Source organism: Morus notabilis, unplaced genomic scaffold (assembly GCF_000414095.1).
Source record: "Morus notabilis unplaced genomic scaffold, ASM41409v2 Scaffold332, whole genome shotgun sequence".
Taxonomy (NCBI): Eukaryota; Viridiplantae; Streptophyta; class Magnoliopsida; order Rosales; family Moraceae; genus Morus; species Morus notabilis.
The window spans coordinates 108,472-124,896 of NW_010361195.1; the positions used below are offsets into that span (position 1 = coordinate 108,472).

General features: G+C 36.1%; 2 protein-coding genes across 2 annotated transcripts; both read right to left on the reverse strand.

Moving 5' to 3' along the window:
- Positions 1–2,169: 2,169 nt before the first annotated feature.
- On the reverse strand, positions 2,170–10,202 carry LOC21400731 (lysine-specific demethylase JMJ706). The gene is made up of 11 exons (XM_024165933.1): positions 9,747–10,202; positions 7,735–8,119; positions 6,923–7,079; positions 6,624–6,843; positions 5,673–5,726; positions 5,509–5,588; positions 5,150–5,427; positions 4,553–4,948; positions 3,973–4,391; positions 3,533–3,814; positions 2,170–3,055 (listed from the first exon to the last, which is right to left on the reverse strand). Exons 1-11 carry the CDS (start codon positions 9,747–9,749, stop codon positions 2,702–2,704), a joined length of 2,628 nt encoding a protein of 875 aa, XP_024021701.1. The 5' UTR covers positions 9,750–10,202; the 3' UTR covers positions 2,170–2,701.
- Positions 10,203–13,937: 3,735 nt separating this feature from the next.
- LOC112091699 (mitochondrial thiamine diphosphate carrier 2-like) lies at positions 13,938–16,308 on the reverse strand. The gene is made up of 6 exons (XM_024165953.1): positions 16,196–16,308; positions 15,891–16,002; positions 15,478–15,605; positions 15,249–15,401; positions 14,753–14,902; positions 13,938–14,293 (listed from the first exon to the last, which is right to left on the reverse strand). The coding sequence occupies exons 1-6, from the start codon at positions 16,238–16,240 to the stop codon at positions 14,075–14,077; spliced, it is 807 nt and encodes a 268-aa protein (XP_024021721.1). The 5' UTR covers positions 16,241–16,308; the 3' UTR covers positions 13,938–14,074.
- Between the last annotated feature and the right edge of the window lie 117 nt (positions 16,309–16,425).

Consider the following 16,425-nt stretch of genomic DNA (forward strand, 5'->3'; position numbering starts at 1 on the left):
CCTCCGTTTGGCTGGTTGGATTTGAAGCACCATTTTTTCTTCTCAGAGGCATGATCGTTTGTTGTCTGGGGTTAAACGCGTGAACCAGAGATTCTGGGTTCGGTCCCCAGTGGAGTCGCCAATTGTTGACGGTCGATTTTCGTCAACAATACCTTACCGGATTACCTCGCGGTAGCCTGTTGGGTTACCGGATTGAAACTTATAGTTTTACTAGATTTGCTCACATATATTGGTGTATTGTGAAGTGAACGCTATGTCTTTCTGAATAATAACGACAAAAAGGTTTTATAGTGGTTCACCCTTCCAAAAAGAGCTATATCCACTGTATTATATTTCTCTTGTTTTGGTTCTTACAAATTACATATATCGAAAAGAAAGGAGAGCCCTTCTCTCTCGGGGGTCTTCTCCCTTTTATAGCCTGCATTCACTGAGCTTTACCCAACGGCAGTCACTTTGGACAATTGGGCCTTTTCTTCCAGGGGGCCCATTCACTCGAGTGGTCTATTGCCTTATTTGCCTAGACCGTAACCTGTCAGCACCTTTTGGACTGTTCACTCATCCAATTTGTCCCCCTATTACAGCTCTGTAGATCCTATGTAGCATTTATTGATCCGTTTTGGGCGGTTTAGGGGCTTGTAATCATTTCCTGTTCAACTGACCTTCTCCAAACCCAGACACAACCTTGGGATATTCGGCTGATCTTTTCAAGGGTCTCCGTTGGGATGTGGATCTAGTTGCTTGTGCTCTGCCGTCTGCGCCTATGCTAAAATATGCCAAGGGTAGCCTTTCTCATGGCCGACTTTATCGTGTTATTTCGCGTGAGCTGGTCTCGCAGACCTCGACTGTGTATATGGTCGGCGGTCTCAGCTCCCCTATACATTCGGCTCTCATGTCATACGGGAGAGGCCAATGAGGCTCAGGCGTCGAGGGCTAACTGGCGTGGCAGGCATGGGGCCATGTGTGGCCTGATCGTTGTCCGACGTGTCGATGTGAATTTTCCCATACGACATATATAATAGCTATTTGGGTTCATGATTAAGCTCAAGTTCCAAGTTCATATTGAAAGGCTTTCATTCTATTTCTCCACTTTGCCTCTTAAGAGATTTAGAGTTTAAAGCTGCTGTATGCGTTTCGCTCCTTTTTCTATGTTTGGTTATTTTTGGAATAAGTGGAGAAAAAAAATACTAAGTTGATTGGTAAAATAAGAGATGTAAGCCATTTACTTACTGAAATTTTTAATAAAAGTGTAGTTCGAGATTGTTAGTTTACTAATCCATCTCAAAGACTTAAGTTATTAAAAGATGAATCAATAATAGTTTTATATTCTAACGAGAACTATCATTTCAAGCTAAATAGACTCATACGTGACCTCGTTTGATTTTTTTAGTTAAACCTATTCCCAAAATTTTGAGCCATCACCACACCAATTATCTAATATCAGGCACTCGTATCTCTTCATATATTCACTTGTGGTGTCTTGGGACTTTTTAGTAATTCTTTCAATTATGATTGTAGAAGGAATTACATTTCACCACCGTTTTAAATGGTCTTATATTTCCAAAAATACTACCCATATAGTGGATATGAAAACCTAAAGAGATTAATTTCTAATACGATTAAAAAAGCTCTATAATAAGGAGATTTCTCTGATGAACACTAAAAAAAAAAAAAAAAAACTAGCAAAAATATTATTTTTAAACATTAGATCCGTATTAAAATTTTTTTTACTCTAACGTGATTTTAACTAGATCTAAGTTTTAAGAATTAGAAACCCTCTAATAATTAAAACCACTGACACAAACCAAATCTCCTCTTATATGTGTCCCAACTTCCAAGCTTTCAAGCTTAAGCATTTACTGAAAGATTGGATTCGGTTTCCACCTCTAGATCTGGCATATATGTTTGCATACACATTTTTACACTCGAACGTGTAGGTATATGCATACACATATTTCATTAAAGCTGTTTTCTGTCTGTAACTTATGCCCATCCATCTTTTATTTCTTTGATTTGACCCAACAAACAAAAGAAAATTTTTAACTTTTCTTCATTTCTTCCTTCCTACTCTTTCCAAGTACCAAAAACAAGCCTTAATTTGACAGCTCAACAATAAATAGAACAAAACAAACATGTAAAGGAAATGCACCTCATGAAAGATACAGCAAGGAGTAGAAGATAAAAGACATATTTCTCTGCATTTATTCAAGTAGTCAAAGGTGTACAAGGAGCCCCCCCTGCTACAAAAAGAATAAAGAACCTAGAAGCAACGTTAAAACCTGAAACGAGTGGTGAGTGAGAATACCCACTTCCCTCGCCAAGAATTTTTAGTAACAAAAAGAAATTTACATCAAAGTCACTAAATCCGAACACTAAACTTTCAAAAGAAGACTTTGCAGGAAGGTTCTCCTGCCAAAGACGGAAAAATACTTCGGCCCGAGAACCTTAAGAATCACCAACCGTGCGTGTTGCCCCAATTCGAGGCCTGCACAAAGAATATGAATTTTCCTTAACCTAAGGTTAATCTGTCACTGCTCCCAGAATCAGAATAAATCTTTAGCTTTTCTTTTCCGTGTTGTTAGGACCCCATTAGAGAAAATGAAGTTAGCAAAGTCAGGCTTCTAGATGATGGCTCCAGAGGGCAGGGCAACCAAAAACTTTGTACTGTCACTTCTTGATGGAGGCATCCAATTATAGTCCTTTCTCAATCTAACCTGCTCTCTGACCCTAAAAATGTAGGACCTCTGACTTTAAGGCGCTTCGGCCCGATCTCTATAGGGGGTGATTCCCTCATGCTCTTACTAAATTCAAGCTGAAGCCTATCCTTTCTCGGCTGCTCTCGCTGTCTGTTGATATCGTGATCACTGGTAAGTTTCTTGAACTTAATAGAGATGGGAATGGTACTTCCTCTAGCGGACCTGTCTGCCAAAGCAATCTCTGGAGCTCTATGATTAGTGGTGGTTAATTTAGAATTCGATTCAACAATTCTGAAGCAATCTGACGAAGTAACCCCCCCAGTTCTTCCTTCAGGTTGGAATTTCTTAAGTCGTTTGAACCCCTGTGTGGTTGGACATGTAACATTTAGCAAGCAGCGTAATACATAAGAAGATGAAAATTGAAGAAAAATTTAACTTAAACTAACAATATACTAAAAAGACGTAGGATAGTGGTTCAACAGATTCCAGACATCTGACTCCAGTTTTATTGATTTATTGATCCCAATAAAACTGTTTTAATTTTTTGAAAAGCTCACTTAGTTGCAGATGACATGCAAAATACTTATTCACTAAAGAAATAGATGGGGAAAAGTCCTCGCCTTATAAGCTGTTTTGATTTCTTTTGTCTTTTATTGGCCCAAATAGGTAATAATTCAAAAGAGAGAAGTTCTATAACATTAAAGTGTCTAAACATTCAAAAAACAAAAACGAAAAAAGAAAACAAAAACGAAAACGAAAATTTCAGAAATTTAACCTGGAGATCCATCAGATTCCAAAGCTTGAGAGACAAAGAAAAAGGGATTCTATAAAATATGTACCTGGTGGTCAGAATGCATTGATTTTTTGCCATCATTGGTGTTCCTCTTGTCCACCTTTTGTGTAGAACGACGCTTAACCCTGAATATCTCTGAATCAGAATCATCACTGTCTTGATGTACAGCAGGCCTAGCATTTGTTGCACGGAAATTGTCAGGATAAGCATTCAAGTGTTCATCACATGACGAGGAGGATAGACAAGATTCAACTGCACTCCGTGACGGTTCTTCTGACGACTTTCTAGAATCAATATTCTTTGTATGAAAGCTAGTGTTACCATATACCTGGATGGAAAAATGTCGCAAGCAAAATATTGTACAACTAATTAGAGAATCAAGCATACTTGTCATCCACGTTACTCGTGAAGCCAAAAAAAAAAATCAAGTGGAATGTATATCAGGATACACAAGGCAAGCCCAATTAAGAGAGAGCTGTATCTTACATTGTTGGAAGCGGATGCACTCTCCAAAGGCTCTGCCAAAGAACAAAGAGTTGATACGACACAAGAAGTAGAAGTTTCTGACACATCAGAATTTAAACTTATCGTCCCACTATTCAGCATGGGTGCAATACGGGAAACAGGCTCAAGCTCTTGTGATTCATTCTGAGCTGTATCACCGAATGTGGGGATGGACACAGGTTTTATGGTACAGTAAGGAAAATATCCATCTTCAATTCCGCTAGATATATTCAATGATGGATATGAATAGAGGCCATCACCACTTTTAGCTTGCTGGTTAATCTCCCCCATTATTCCAGCTTCCATTTCAAACTTCTTAGCTGCAACTTCCATTTCTGAAATATCCTCCCTGACAAAGAGAGTGAAATTTCTTCCACACGACAAATCAAGACACCTGACATCTGCAACAAGAAGAGGACATGAGAATGATCTGATACCAATTGAATAACAACTCAGTCCATTCAAATTTTGCAGCATATCGAAATAAGCAATAAATTGTTATTTTTTTTCAATAAAATAAGCATTAAATTGAGACCTTAAATTAAGGGTAAAAATTGCATACCATGACGAAGGCAAACAGGATGCATGTAACAGCCACAGTTGATATAGGCAACATAACAGTCTCTTTTGCATAGGCTGCATACAATAGTTCCATTAGGATTTGGAAAAACACCAGAGCACGCTCCTGATTTAATTAGCAACCAGCGAGCACGATGCTGGAAACGCATGAACTTCACAAAAGAAGTCTTGATGCAACGATGAGTGACTATATCAGCAGAAAAATAATCGGAATCTTCAAGCTCTATACTCATATAGAGAATCATTGCTTCTTTGCAAAGCAGTTCTTCATGAGGAAGCAAAGGCACCCTGTTAAGAAGTGCATAGCGCTGGCTAGCAACAGCACCCAGGGGGAACCAATCACCAATTGCAAAGTTCACTGCTTCTCCACAGTTGAAACCTAAAGTTAAAAAAAAAAAAAAAAAAAAAAAAAAAAAAAAAGATAAAGAGTTTTATTTTCTATAATGCTCACGCACTAATTACAGATGAAAGAGAGGTAGAATAGCAGGGGGGGCAGGTGAAGATCAATGAAATTTGCAGTCCTCTCAAATATCTGATTTAATTTCCATTTGCAGATTCAAGAGCAAGTTGAGTAACCTACCATGACTAAATCCAGCATGATATGCTCTAGGGAAGGTAACTATGAACTCTCCTGGCTTTTGTACTGCCTTATAAACAGGGATACCATGTTCAACCAAAATATTTGGAGGAAATAAAGTTGTCTTCCCTAACAGAACATCAAAAGCCCCATCCTCCCCATCAGTAGAAAGGATATCGTGGGTATACACGTGTTCCCTGACAACCTTTTCAAACTGCAAAGCAGCATGACCTGGAATGCCATACCAGGTTTTTGATGCCCCACAATGATGGTAATTAATACTGCCATAAAATAGGAAAATATGAATGCAACGTCGGATAGAATAATAGCTTTCCTACAATAAAAGTAAGAATAACATGTACCTGTACAAATAGTGATCCTCCACGTGCCAAGCAAACACACTAAATAGCATGCCAATGTACAACATAGGATCAGTTACGCCCTGTAATAAACAGAAAGTTAGCAGACGAATTGGAATTTTTATAATAACAATAGCAAGAATCCAGGTAAGAAATATTGTCATTACCGGAATTGCTGTTTCAAGAAGACGCAGCACGGACTTTGGTAGCCTTGACAGTCTCTGAAATCAAAGAATGAGATGGAAATTGGATCAGCTCATGTACATGCAGAACACATCAAGGAAAAAGAAGCAGAAAACTAAATCCTAAATTATTCAAATTCAATCTGAGAGAGGGAAGAAGTAAATGTGCATGTCAATAAACTATCAACAGAACAGAAATGTAGTCATGAACAACGAGAAAAGGTAATTACTCCTATCCAAAATAATGGAAGGAGAGAAGGGGAAATCACAGTACAAGGGAACAGGTGGGAAAATCAAAGTGTATGAGAGAGGAGAAAGGGAAAGTACAAGATAATTTCTTTAAATCAGTCGCATTAGAGGCACATAAGAAGCTGAGAAATTAAGCCCTATCAGTCAGTGGCTCAATCTCCTAGAATCTAACATAAAAAAGTAACTCAATGTCCAGCTACTTGTATGTCCATTGTTATGATGCACATTAAATTGGCCAAAAAGATTCCCTCAGTTCCATATGACAAATTGTAGTATTCAAGGAGAATTCGATAGTGGATATTCTTGGGTATCTCTGCACAATATAATTGAAAAAATTTACCAGATTCTACAATATAGTTTAAATGTGTTAAGGGGATGTTGAGATGCTCTCCACTAGTGGCAAAAAATGAGCACTAATGAGCAACTACAAGCAGAAAAAGAGAAAACTGTCTTAGAATTATATATATATATATATATATATATATTATTACATATATATATATATAGACACACATACACGTACATATAGGGAGAGTGAGGTTACGAAATTAATTAATCAGCTACATCATATATAACTAATTTGAACTATTGATTTCTTCAAGTTTTCCAGGAATTTTACGCTAGAACTAAATGACACCTTATCCAAACAAATAACTGAAACAGATGAAAGATTAGCAGAACCAACACCTTCAAGTTCCATTTGCTACACCCAAGCTCATCATCAGGAGAAGATGAAAAGGCAGTCCCATCAACATCACATGCATATTCAACAGTTTCTGTCTTTCCACAAGCAATTTCATGCCAAAATTCCTTTTCCAAATATGTGGGTGGGAGACATCCAGCACTGTAATATCGACGAGAAAAAACCTTGTTCGCCATTTTCTCGAAATCGCGGAAGGTATAATTTCTGAAAATTACAGTCAAACTCAGAACGACAAACAAAATCCAAAATTAGCTTCATCTTGTTATTTAGTAGGAGCACTCACCTTCCGCTCATGAAAAATGTGACCTTATCATCAGTGTCCCATTCAGCAAGACGTAGAGGTTGCACTCTGGTTGTGAACTTGAATCCTGCTTTCTCCTTCATCAAAACAACCCCAGCTGGAACAGAAGCAGTCAAGGGGGAAACAATCTTGATCATACCTGAAATGATCACGGTAGATTTCAAAAGATAAATAGGTCATTCCTTTCAGAAAAAATAAAATAAAATAAAACCTAAATGCTTATGTTTCTATTTTTTGAGATTTCAGCCAAAAAAGAAAAGGTGGTTTGAGTGACTACAGCTGCTGGAACAAAACACAGAAATTAACAAATTACAAAAAACAAAAACAAAGAGGTGCAATACAATCTTTAGGAAATACTATCTATAGAAACAGCCAAAATAGCAAAAGATAAAACAAATGACATTGAAATTTTGGGTTATCTGCCAAGTAAAATCAATGACATTTTGAATTTAGAGAGTGGATGTGAGCAAACTCCACCAACTAGTGATTTAATTAGTTCTAAGCACTAGCTTATTCTGTTAATAAAGTTCGGGAGAAGCATCGAGACCATAAACTAATGGATGCACATTACTGTGCATTTCCATTTGTTTTAGTACATTTACTAAATAAGTACAAAATGTAAATAAATGTCAATTGATGTGCACACGGCATAGAAAATTATAGGCATGTGCATGTAAAGGAGCACGCATGCAACAAAATCAGTGGTTCAAAAGTATGGTCTCCATACTTGCAAAAAACTTGACATAGAATGGCATCAGCCGAATATCAGTAGAAAAAATTATGAAATAGATTACCATATCTTGAAGCTTCTGGAGCTATCTTCTGCAAATAAACCAAAGGATCCTCAAACTCCTCCTTTGTCGGACAATATACGGGACACTCAGGAATTTTTTCTGTCCATTCCAGATCACTTGTATCGAATTTATCAACCTTACGCTTTGAAATAACATCCTTCCCATTTAAAGCACCATTGGGGTGAGAAAATAAATATGAGTTACTGTGCAATCTAACACCGCAAGATGCTGAAGCTCTTAAAGCATCCCCTCCACTTCGAGCCATCATATTGCTGATACTTACAGGCTCTGTAACAGTGTTGGATTTCATACGCTGAAGCCTTTTGCGCTTCAGAAATTCTAATCCATTTTTAACCTCTTTTGATAAACAAACCCTTCGCTCCACCTATCACATAAGCAATGAGATATGCTACATTAGAAGTAGAACATTGATGCACATAATGAATGCGAGTTAATTAACTAGCAAGTTAAAAATTAGTCAACTAACAAAGCAAGAAAAAATAAGCCAAATAACGTAAGTGACCAAAGTAATTAATCTCTACTGCAATGATGTTCTACTGTAGTTCCAGTTTTGGCATGAACAGTGGTATTCATCAAAGCCAACAAACCAATGACACATACCACATTATACACGATTACAGAACCAAACCCCCGGAGAAAAAAAAAGGAAAAAAAAAAAAAAAAAGAAAAAAAAAAAAAAAAAGAAAAAAAAAAAAAAAAAGAAAAAAAAAAAAAAAAAGAAAAAAAAAAAAAAAAAGAAAAAAAAAAAAAAAAAGAAAAAAAAAAAAAAAAAGACACAAGCGCTTAAAAAGCTGATGAAGAACTTAAACTTGAATTAGTTTCATTAGTCCCCAAGTAACACTACCAAAGAAGGGAATGAACAAAGAAATTAAGTTTTACGCGTCATACCCATTTATGATTCCACTTTTTTTTTCCTTTTTGACAGCAAAGGAAATTAGACCCTCCAAAATTTTAGCACATAGGATGGTTGTAGAGGGTGCAGAATAAACACAACCATACATGGGTCTTCTGTATATCGAGTTGAATACAAGAGAAAGGAGAGAGGATCATATATAAAATGCTCGCTGCTATTTTAAAGTACAAAACTACGTGTATCTCAGGGTCAAAGGTGGGGTTATAAGAGTACATAAAAGCATACAAAAACCCAACAATCTTCAGAAATCAAATGCAAACCGGCAGATCCTGTTACAGTAGTTCCGACTAATCAAAGTTGTCAATTGACAGTTGAAAGTTTCAGCCTTATCCACATGTAAATAAATCATGGGAAAACGTATTCCAGCCAAAGAAGTAAAATATATATTTTTGAAATGTAAAAAAAAAAAGAGTACGAAAAAAAAGCGCCGAAAAATCAAATTCAGCCGTATTCAACAATTGCATGCAGTCAAAGTTAAGGTATCTTCGTCAAAACAATTATTTATACAAAACCAAATGCTGTAAGAGCACGGAAAACATTAAAATGAAAAAGCGCATTAGGAAAATAAATAAAAAAAGAAAAATTTACCTAAATTAGCTATTATTTTTCAAAGAAGAGATTTATAATTGACAATTAAACTCTGAAATACCTTTAGCTGTTTCTCTTCGGAAAAAATCCATGCCAGAAAAACTGAAGGTGAGAAGCAAATTTCCAAAAATAAATTAAAAATTTTCATATATTTCCTTTCAATTACAATTCATGCAGGATTTGTATCACGAACTCTAGGAAATTGTGAAACTCTACAAATCAAGGAACCATAGAGCAATTCCAAAAATATCAAGCAAAACACAGAAGGCAAAATCTATACATCTAATAAAAATATATATAATAGATATAAACAGAAACATTGTTCCCAAAAAAAATAACGAGAATGTATAAAAAACTGAAGGATTGAAACCGAAAGAAAGGGAGATGAAGAAACAGAAAGTGACAAATTCACCGAAACTCGAATAAGAACCAGATAATAGACGAAATTTTTTTAATAGATAAAAATAAAGGAAAACCACGAATCACATACCATCTCATTCCGAAGCCGCTCTCTGTACGCCTCCGTCTTCGTTTCTTTCGCCGAACAAACAGGGGAAAAGCAAAACAACACGCAGACTAACGGAAAAGGAATCGGAATCCGGAAAACCAAACCCTAGATCACGATCCAAGCCACGGCCAACCAACAACGAGTCTCCAACGAGAACCAGGCTCGCCACATTCTCGCAAACAGCCGGGAACAGCACCGAACGGGCTCAGACTCGGAGATCCAGAAACCTCCTTTGAGCCAAACCCACAATATCACCAAGAAACACCGGAGCGAACCAAAACTGACGGAGCCAGCAGTTTTCCGGCGACAGCGAACGCGATTCGCCGGAGAACGAGCGGTTTTCCGGCGGAGAAAAGAGGTTTCCCGACGAGAAGATAAGAAAATAAAAAAAAGGAAAAAAAAAATTGGAGGGAGAGAACAGTAGAAAAGAAAGGAGAGAGAATGAAGGCTTAGAAAACCGAAAAAGATCAAAGAGAAGATAATTTATAGTTTTATACCCAAAAAAAATATAAACGCTTTTTATCTGCATTTAATTTATTTTTACCGTTTCCCCTAATTAATTAATTAGTCGAAATAGAAGGTGTGTGAAGAAGGAAAGTGGGTGGTTGTTAGGTTGGTTCAACCAAACGTCTGCCGGCAAAACCGCGTTTTTTTATTTCCTTTCGCGTTTCGCTGGTTTTGGAAGCTTTCCCGTTCCAACTGGACGAAACTGCCCCGCGGGGACCAGCGCTTCTAGAGAGGCATTTGTAAACTATTGTGGGTGTTTTGGTCAATTAACTCAACGATGCTACCGAAGCGTTCCGTTTCCACTTTCTTGTTGCGCGTCAGGAAAAAAAGGGGAAAGTGTCAGGAAAGAAGGAATTATCACGTGCGTTAAATCACATCTGTGCGTGTACGAATCAGGAAATCCCACCGTCCACTTGGCTGCTGATCTCGGATCTGAACGGTAAGCCAAAGGAGAATCGACCGGATCTGAAAACCCCTTTCGCGTGTACTTTCGTGTGGAAGCTGCTGACTTGCACAGGATCGCTTCCACCTACCTAGCAGTTAGTTGCACATCTTTTAGCAAGTGACGATTTTATCCCCGCTTGGTTACCCAACTCAGGACAAAAGTTTAAGGGTAATTCCGACTTCTCATCAAGTTCCCATATGGAGGGCAATAAAGGGTCGCTTCCCGCAATGTAAGAGGACTAACTACCCCTCATGAGTGACCGAGGATAAAATGTTAAAGAGCAGAAACGAAAGGTTGCAATTGACACGTGGCGAGATAAACAGAGCGCAAAGTACACGTGGCAGAGGTAACCCTGCAGAATCTGGGAACTCACGTATTACTGTGGGTGGGGTTGGCTTCTGCCAGAGGCGAAATAACTGGTGGTTAGAGCAGGTTTCACGCGCCAATATAACCGGCCACAGCCTCTTTTTTTTTTTTTTTTTTTTTTCCTTTCCTTTCCTTTTTTATCACGAGAACCCCAAAGCTATAGGAAAAAAAAATAATATATTCTGAAACCATTGGCAGTTTCCGGTTTCCTGTTAACGCCGTTTGCCACCAAATTTTTTTTATTTTTTTCCCATAACACCCTCTCAAATTTTTAATTTTGATAAATTGTACTATCAGTTGGCAAATCAATAGCAATTGAAATTAAAAAGAATGTTACAAATTGATGGTTAAATACACACACATGATCTGATTTAAAAAATGACGATTTTTATTTTTTATATGTGTATTTCATGTCTCGTGACTAAAATCGTTGAACTTCAATTGTTATTAATTTAAATTTTAAAGTAATTTGTTGAAATTGAAAATGTTAGGTTGGGTGTAACATTGTAATTTCCAGCTTAATCTCTGAATTTTGAAGTATGATCATGCATTTGTTTTCATGTATTATTGTTTAAATCTTTTTACTATAATATTTTTTAAAAAAAAATTTAAATTATTATTCAAATTTTTTTGTTTAAATCTATGAACTAAACAGTCTTACCGGATCATTTCACTTAGAGGATGTTTGATTTATGTATTTAGAATTATTCTCGTTTTACGTATATTTTTTGTTAAAAAATTATAAATCATGATTCAGAATCAAAAACGAATATAAAAAACAAACCTTATTATTTGTTTACGGAAATTCTAATTGAAAGAATTAAATTTGACTAATTTAAAATTTAAAGATAAAATGAGGTTTTGTTCTTTCACAACTTTTTACACATATTCTAGAATTTTTAATATTGGGATATAAGAAGTTTGGGACACATGTAAGTGTAATAATATTAAAAAAAAAAAAAAAAAAACTCTGTTCGTTCCCTCTCTCTTATCCCATTGGTTACCTAGCGCTTTTAGCTTTTGTTACGTGGAGGTTGGGCCTAATGATTAGTTTTCCACAGCGCGAAAACGAAGCCTCAAAATAAGCAGAGAAAATTATTAAAAAGAATAGTAAAACACAATAATTAATTACGTGAAATACTCGGACATCTGACTAATAGTATGTGTAATAGGGTCCTTGGCGGCTCGGCTGTGACGGACCGAGTCAACCGTTCACACTGGTTCTCGGCTCAACGGCTCGGCTTGGCTAATTTAGCTGGCTTAATTGGAGAAGAGAAATATTTTTTTGATTCTTGACAAGAAATGACAAAAGATCCCTTTAAAAGAAAAAAAAAAGTAAAACTTCGGCAATAAATGATCCTATCCCATCACGGAGTCTACTCGTTCGGTACTATACGGGAGAATACTATCCTACGCGCGCCTGTGTGGCAGAAATTGAGCACTCGCGACGATGGTTTGGACAGTTGGCCTGAGGGAGGGTAGTTTCGGAGTTTCAGTCGCGGGGATCGAGGGGAGGAAGGCTGGAGTGGAGTCGGAGAGGTGAGATTCGGAATCCGTTTGATTTCTAAATTAAAATTATGAGATTAAAATTATTTTTAATTTATATATATTTTTTCCTGAATTAAAATTATGAGATTAAAATTATTTTTAATTTATATGTATTTTTTTAAAAAAAAAAAATTATAGTGAATATAAACCCTAATTTAAATTAAGGAACGAATTTTCTAACTAAATGGGTTCTCAGTTTCTAAAAAGTTTCCGAATTGACGAAAATGCCTGATGAACAGTGCGTAATCACTTTAATGCCTTTCACTTTCTGGGTGTGCGTATGTAGGATACAAGGTGTCCTTTTCTTTGGACCACAGAGGAACTTAAGCTAAAGCAAAAATAAAATATATATATACGTGTGTATTTTTAATTGTTGTTCTAATATTTACTTGTAAATGAATATTAATATTTTAATATTAAAATATTAATTTAATTATTATAATAAATTTATATACGTGTGTATTTTTAATTGTTGTTCTAATATTTACTTGTAAATGAATATTAATATTTTAATATTAAAATATTAATTTAATTATTATAATAAATTAAATAATTAATAAAAAACTTTATAGTAATTAATAAGACTGTATTCTTTAAATATATAATATTTTTCATGTTCCTTCATACTGGGCCGTTTGATCCCACAACTTGGGGTCCCCAAAGCAAACTGACCTTTCATGTCATTTTCCTTTTTTTTTTTTTTTTTTTTTTTTTAATGAATCATGGCTTTCAGTAAAAAGAACACCAATAAACGTCGCGTCTCAAATTTTGTCACTTTTAAAATTTAAATTTTTTATGAAAAAAATACAACTATAAAACCAAGAATCATAATTTAAATCAGGCAGAATCATTAGAGTTTGGTTTAGCTGCTTTGAAAAGACAATACTAACATGTGATGTTCGAACCTTAACACCCTCATTATCGCCATTTTCTGGTACCTGGCACCTGCAGGCTGCAACATCAAACATTTTTGTTCTTTTCACCATAGCCATAACTTCTGAATTCTATCACTGTATGTATTTATCAAACTGATCCTAGTATTTTAATTGTAGAAAAAAAAAACTGATTTTAGTATTTCAGTCCATAGACTAGTTAGTAGTCTATCCATTGCCAAATGCCAACCAGAAGCTTCAACAGTTTCTACAGTGGGAGAACGGAAAGTTGTACTGCAACAAGAGCTATGCATTGACCAACTGCATTGACCAACTCGCATATTTAGGAAATTAATCCATTCACATTTAACAATTTCAAATATAAGGACACAATTTTAATTGGAACTGTACATATCGATTTTTTCCAATGCAATTCGTATCACTATATATATTGGGGCCTCTAGTTTCCAAAAAAAATACGGTTTTCCCTTCCTATTAGACAGCTTTATAAGGTCTCAGGACAAAAGAATCGGACAGTGAAAAATTGATAGAGGAAAAAAAATGAAGTTAATTCACGTCCAAATGGACTCTAACCAATCCGATATGTATTCATAAGCCACAAAAGTTACAGCACCAGCCGGTGCGGCTTTGACAGTTGAGGGGACTATCCCCTTGTAGAGACCAGCCAAACCCTCCGACTGCGTAATTCTTCGCAAGGCATCAAACATATTTCTGTAAGCACGGTGTTCCACTCGAGCCCCATACCGTGGGTGCCTTTGTAATCCCTCGATCTGCAAATTCAAAACATTTATGTGGGCTCAATAATAAATTGGTTTGCACAAGTCCAATCTAGCCAACATGTCTTAGAGGTATGAAGCACACTGCCAATATATAGCATTTCTAATTTCCTTGACAACATGCATTTTGCACATGAAAATCTCTTTCTAAAAAAGAATGATTGTTATTAAGATCAGAATTTATCCGCGGTTTTCGTCCGTCTTATATTCTCCTGAGATCTTTGGATTTTGATATTGCACCAAGGGTCTAAGTACGCGTTTTAACTAAAAAAGAGGTAAAAGCTAATAAAGTTCTTCAACAAACTACAACCTAACTGGCTCCTTTCACATACAAAACAACTTAACCACCAATGTTCTACAAGAAACATGTGAATCAGGTAGCAATTAAAAAATTAACGTTAGTAGAATTTAGAGCGATACTGGATATAAAGTTTACAAAGTGCAAAAGTGTACCTGGAATCTTTTCTTGACAACATCAAGTGGATGACAGACAAGTTTGGCACACGTCCCAGCTGCTAATCCACAAAGAAAAAGCTGAAAGCTTGAAACGCCATCATCTCCGTTGATTGAGTTTGTCTTTGATAATTGGCTTCGGTTCCAAGCCTGCATTGAAAACAGTATATCATCGGATCTAAATTCATCACCTGCATTGAGGTTTCAAATCCTATTTTGCGTAAAGTGATTAAATACATAAAACAAATATAGTGAAAAGCTCAGTTCTCTTAAGAATTCTAGTGAATTCTGGCAAGCAAGACATAAAGTGAAGTTCATGGAATGAATAGTGTGAACAGTCTTTTCTATGCACGCAATTTCACAGATGTCTATGCGTGTGAATAACTGAAGTATATACTTATCAAATGCTCTTCTTCACACAAGAATCCCATTATCCTACTTTTAATTCTCAAATATATCAGCTGTGGAGAATCTCTATAGAACAGGTAGAACTCACCAATGTCCAGCGCTTAAATGTATCATACGTGCCAAATTGTAAACCCGCATAAGGAACAATCTCAACCAACGTTGGTGACAATCCAGCATATAACCCTCGGGCACCACGTGTTCTAATTATATCAAGAAATGCAGAGCTCATAGTGGGATAAACCTGAAGTTGGGTGCATTGTTAGTAAGACATTTACTTTTAAAGGTGAGAAAAATAAAAGATGTATGCATATTCACACCTTAGGTTCTCCCTGAGAAGCTAATATAGTTCGCAGAAGATCAAATGGATACGATCCAACAGTAGCAGCACACCCTGCTAATGCTCCACTGATATAAGAAAGGTATGGACTCAAATTAATGTGATCCTCTGCATCAGAAAACCAATTATGAGAGACGTAACAGTAAGGCAATGAAACAAAATAAGAAAATATTGGGGCTCAGAGAGAGCTGACTGGACGAGAGGAAAACAAGAATAAGAAGATCAAACCGTATTTAATTACCATCCCTCCATCAGAAACAGAATAGCTACATAATCTACTCAACTCAAACTTTGAACATTGAATTACACTCTATAACAACATTCTGGACAGGAAATTTTCCAAAAAGTCAAAACATCCTTCCGTTTGACAAAAGTTGGCAGTGCTCAAGATACCTGACTTAGAAGAACCAGCCGCAAAAGTTTTCAATTTGTGTAACACGGTAAATTGTATGGCAGTATACGGCATAACCATAAGCAAAGCTGGAACATTGCCACGCCAAAAACCCTGTCAATACCATTTTTTCTTTTAATAAGAAGAAGCGTGTCTATGCTTTTATATTAAGTCTAGAAAAAGTCTCAGGGAGCAACAATAAGAAAAGTAAAACATACATTAAGAACTAAACAAAACTAAGGAGAGAGAAAGAGGAAAATCCAGAACAAAACAATTGTCAATGTCATACTATAAATTATTTATGTACCGGTAATCCTTCATCTCTGAAAATGTCCTTCGTTGCTTGAACCATTCCCGTATATTTTGAAGGTCCCGACAAATTTCTGCGAATCAAAGCCCATGAGGTTGTGGGCTCCAGTTGAACCTATCAGCATACGGGAACAAAAATACTCTTAAGTAAACTACAAACTTAACGAAAAAGAGGGGCAAAAAAAAAAAAAAAAAAAAAAAACAAAATTAGGGGCACAAGGGGAACAA

What these genes read in the sequence shown, in the direction of transcription:
- LOC21400731 (XM_024165933.1), bottom strand. An exon ending in ACATTTTTCATGAGCGGAAG is followed by an intron (nt 6,844 to 6,922) that starts GTGAGTGCTCCT and finishes TGTAATTTTCAG; the next exon opens with AAATTATACCTTCCGCGATT. An exon ending in GTGCATCCGCTTCCAACAAT is followed by an intron (nt 3,815 to 3,972) that starts GTAAGATACAGC and finishes TTTTCCATCCAG; the next exon opens with GTATATGGTAACACTAGCTT.
- LOC112091699 (XM_024165953.1), bottom strand. Translation starts at nt 16,240, where the DNA reads ATGGTTCAAGCAACGAAGGACATTTTCAGAGATGAAGGATTACCG. An exon ending in TCAGAGATGAAGGATTACCG is followed by an intron (nt 16,003 to 16,195) that starts GTACATAAATAA and finishes TGGTATTGACAG; the next exon opens with GGTTTTTGGCGTGGCAATGT. An exon ending in GGCTGGTTCTTCTAAGTCAG is followed by an intron (nt 15,606 to 15,890) that starts GTATCTTGAGCA and finishes TTTCTGATGCAG; the next exon opens with AGGATCACATTAATTTGAGT.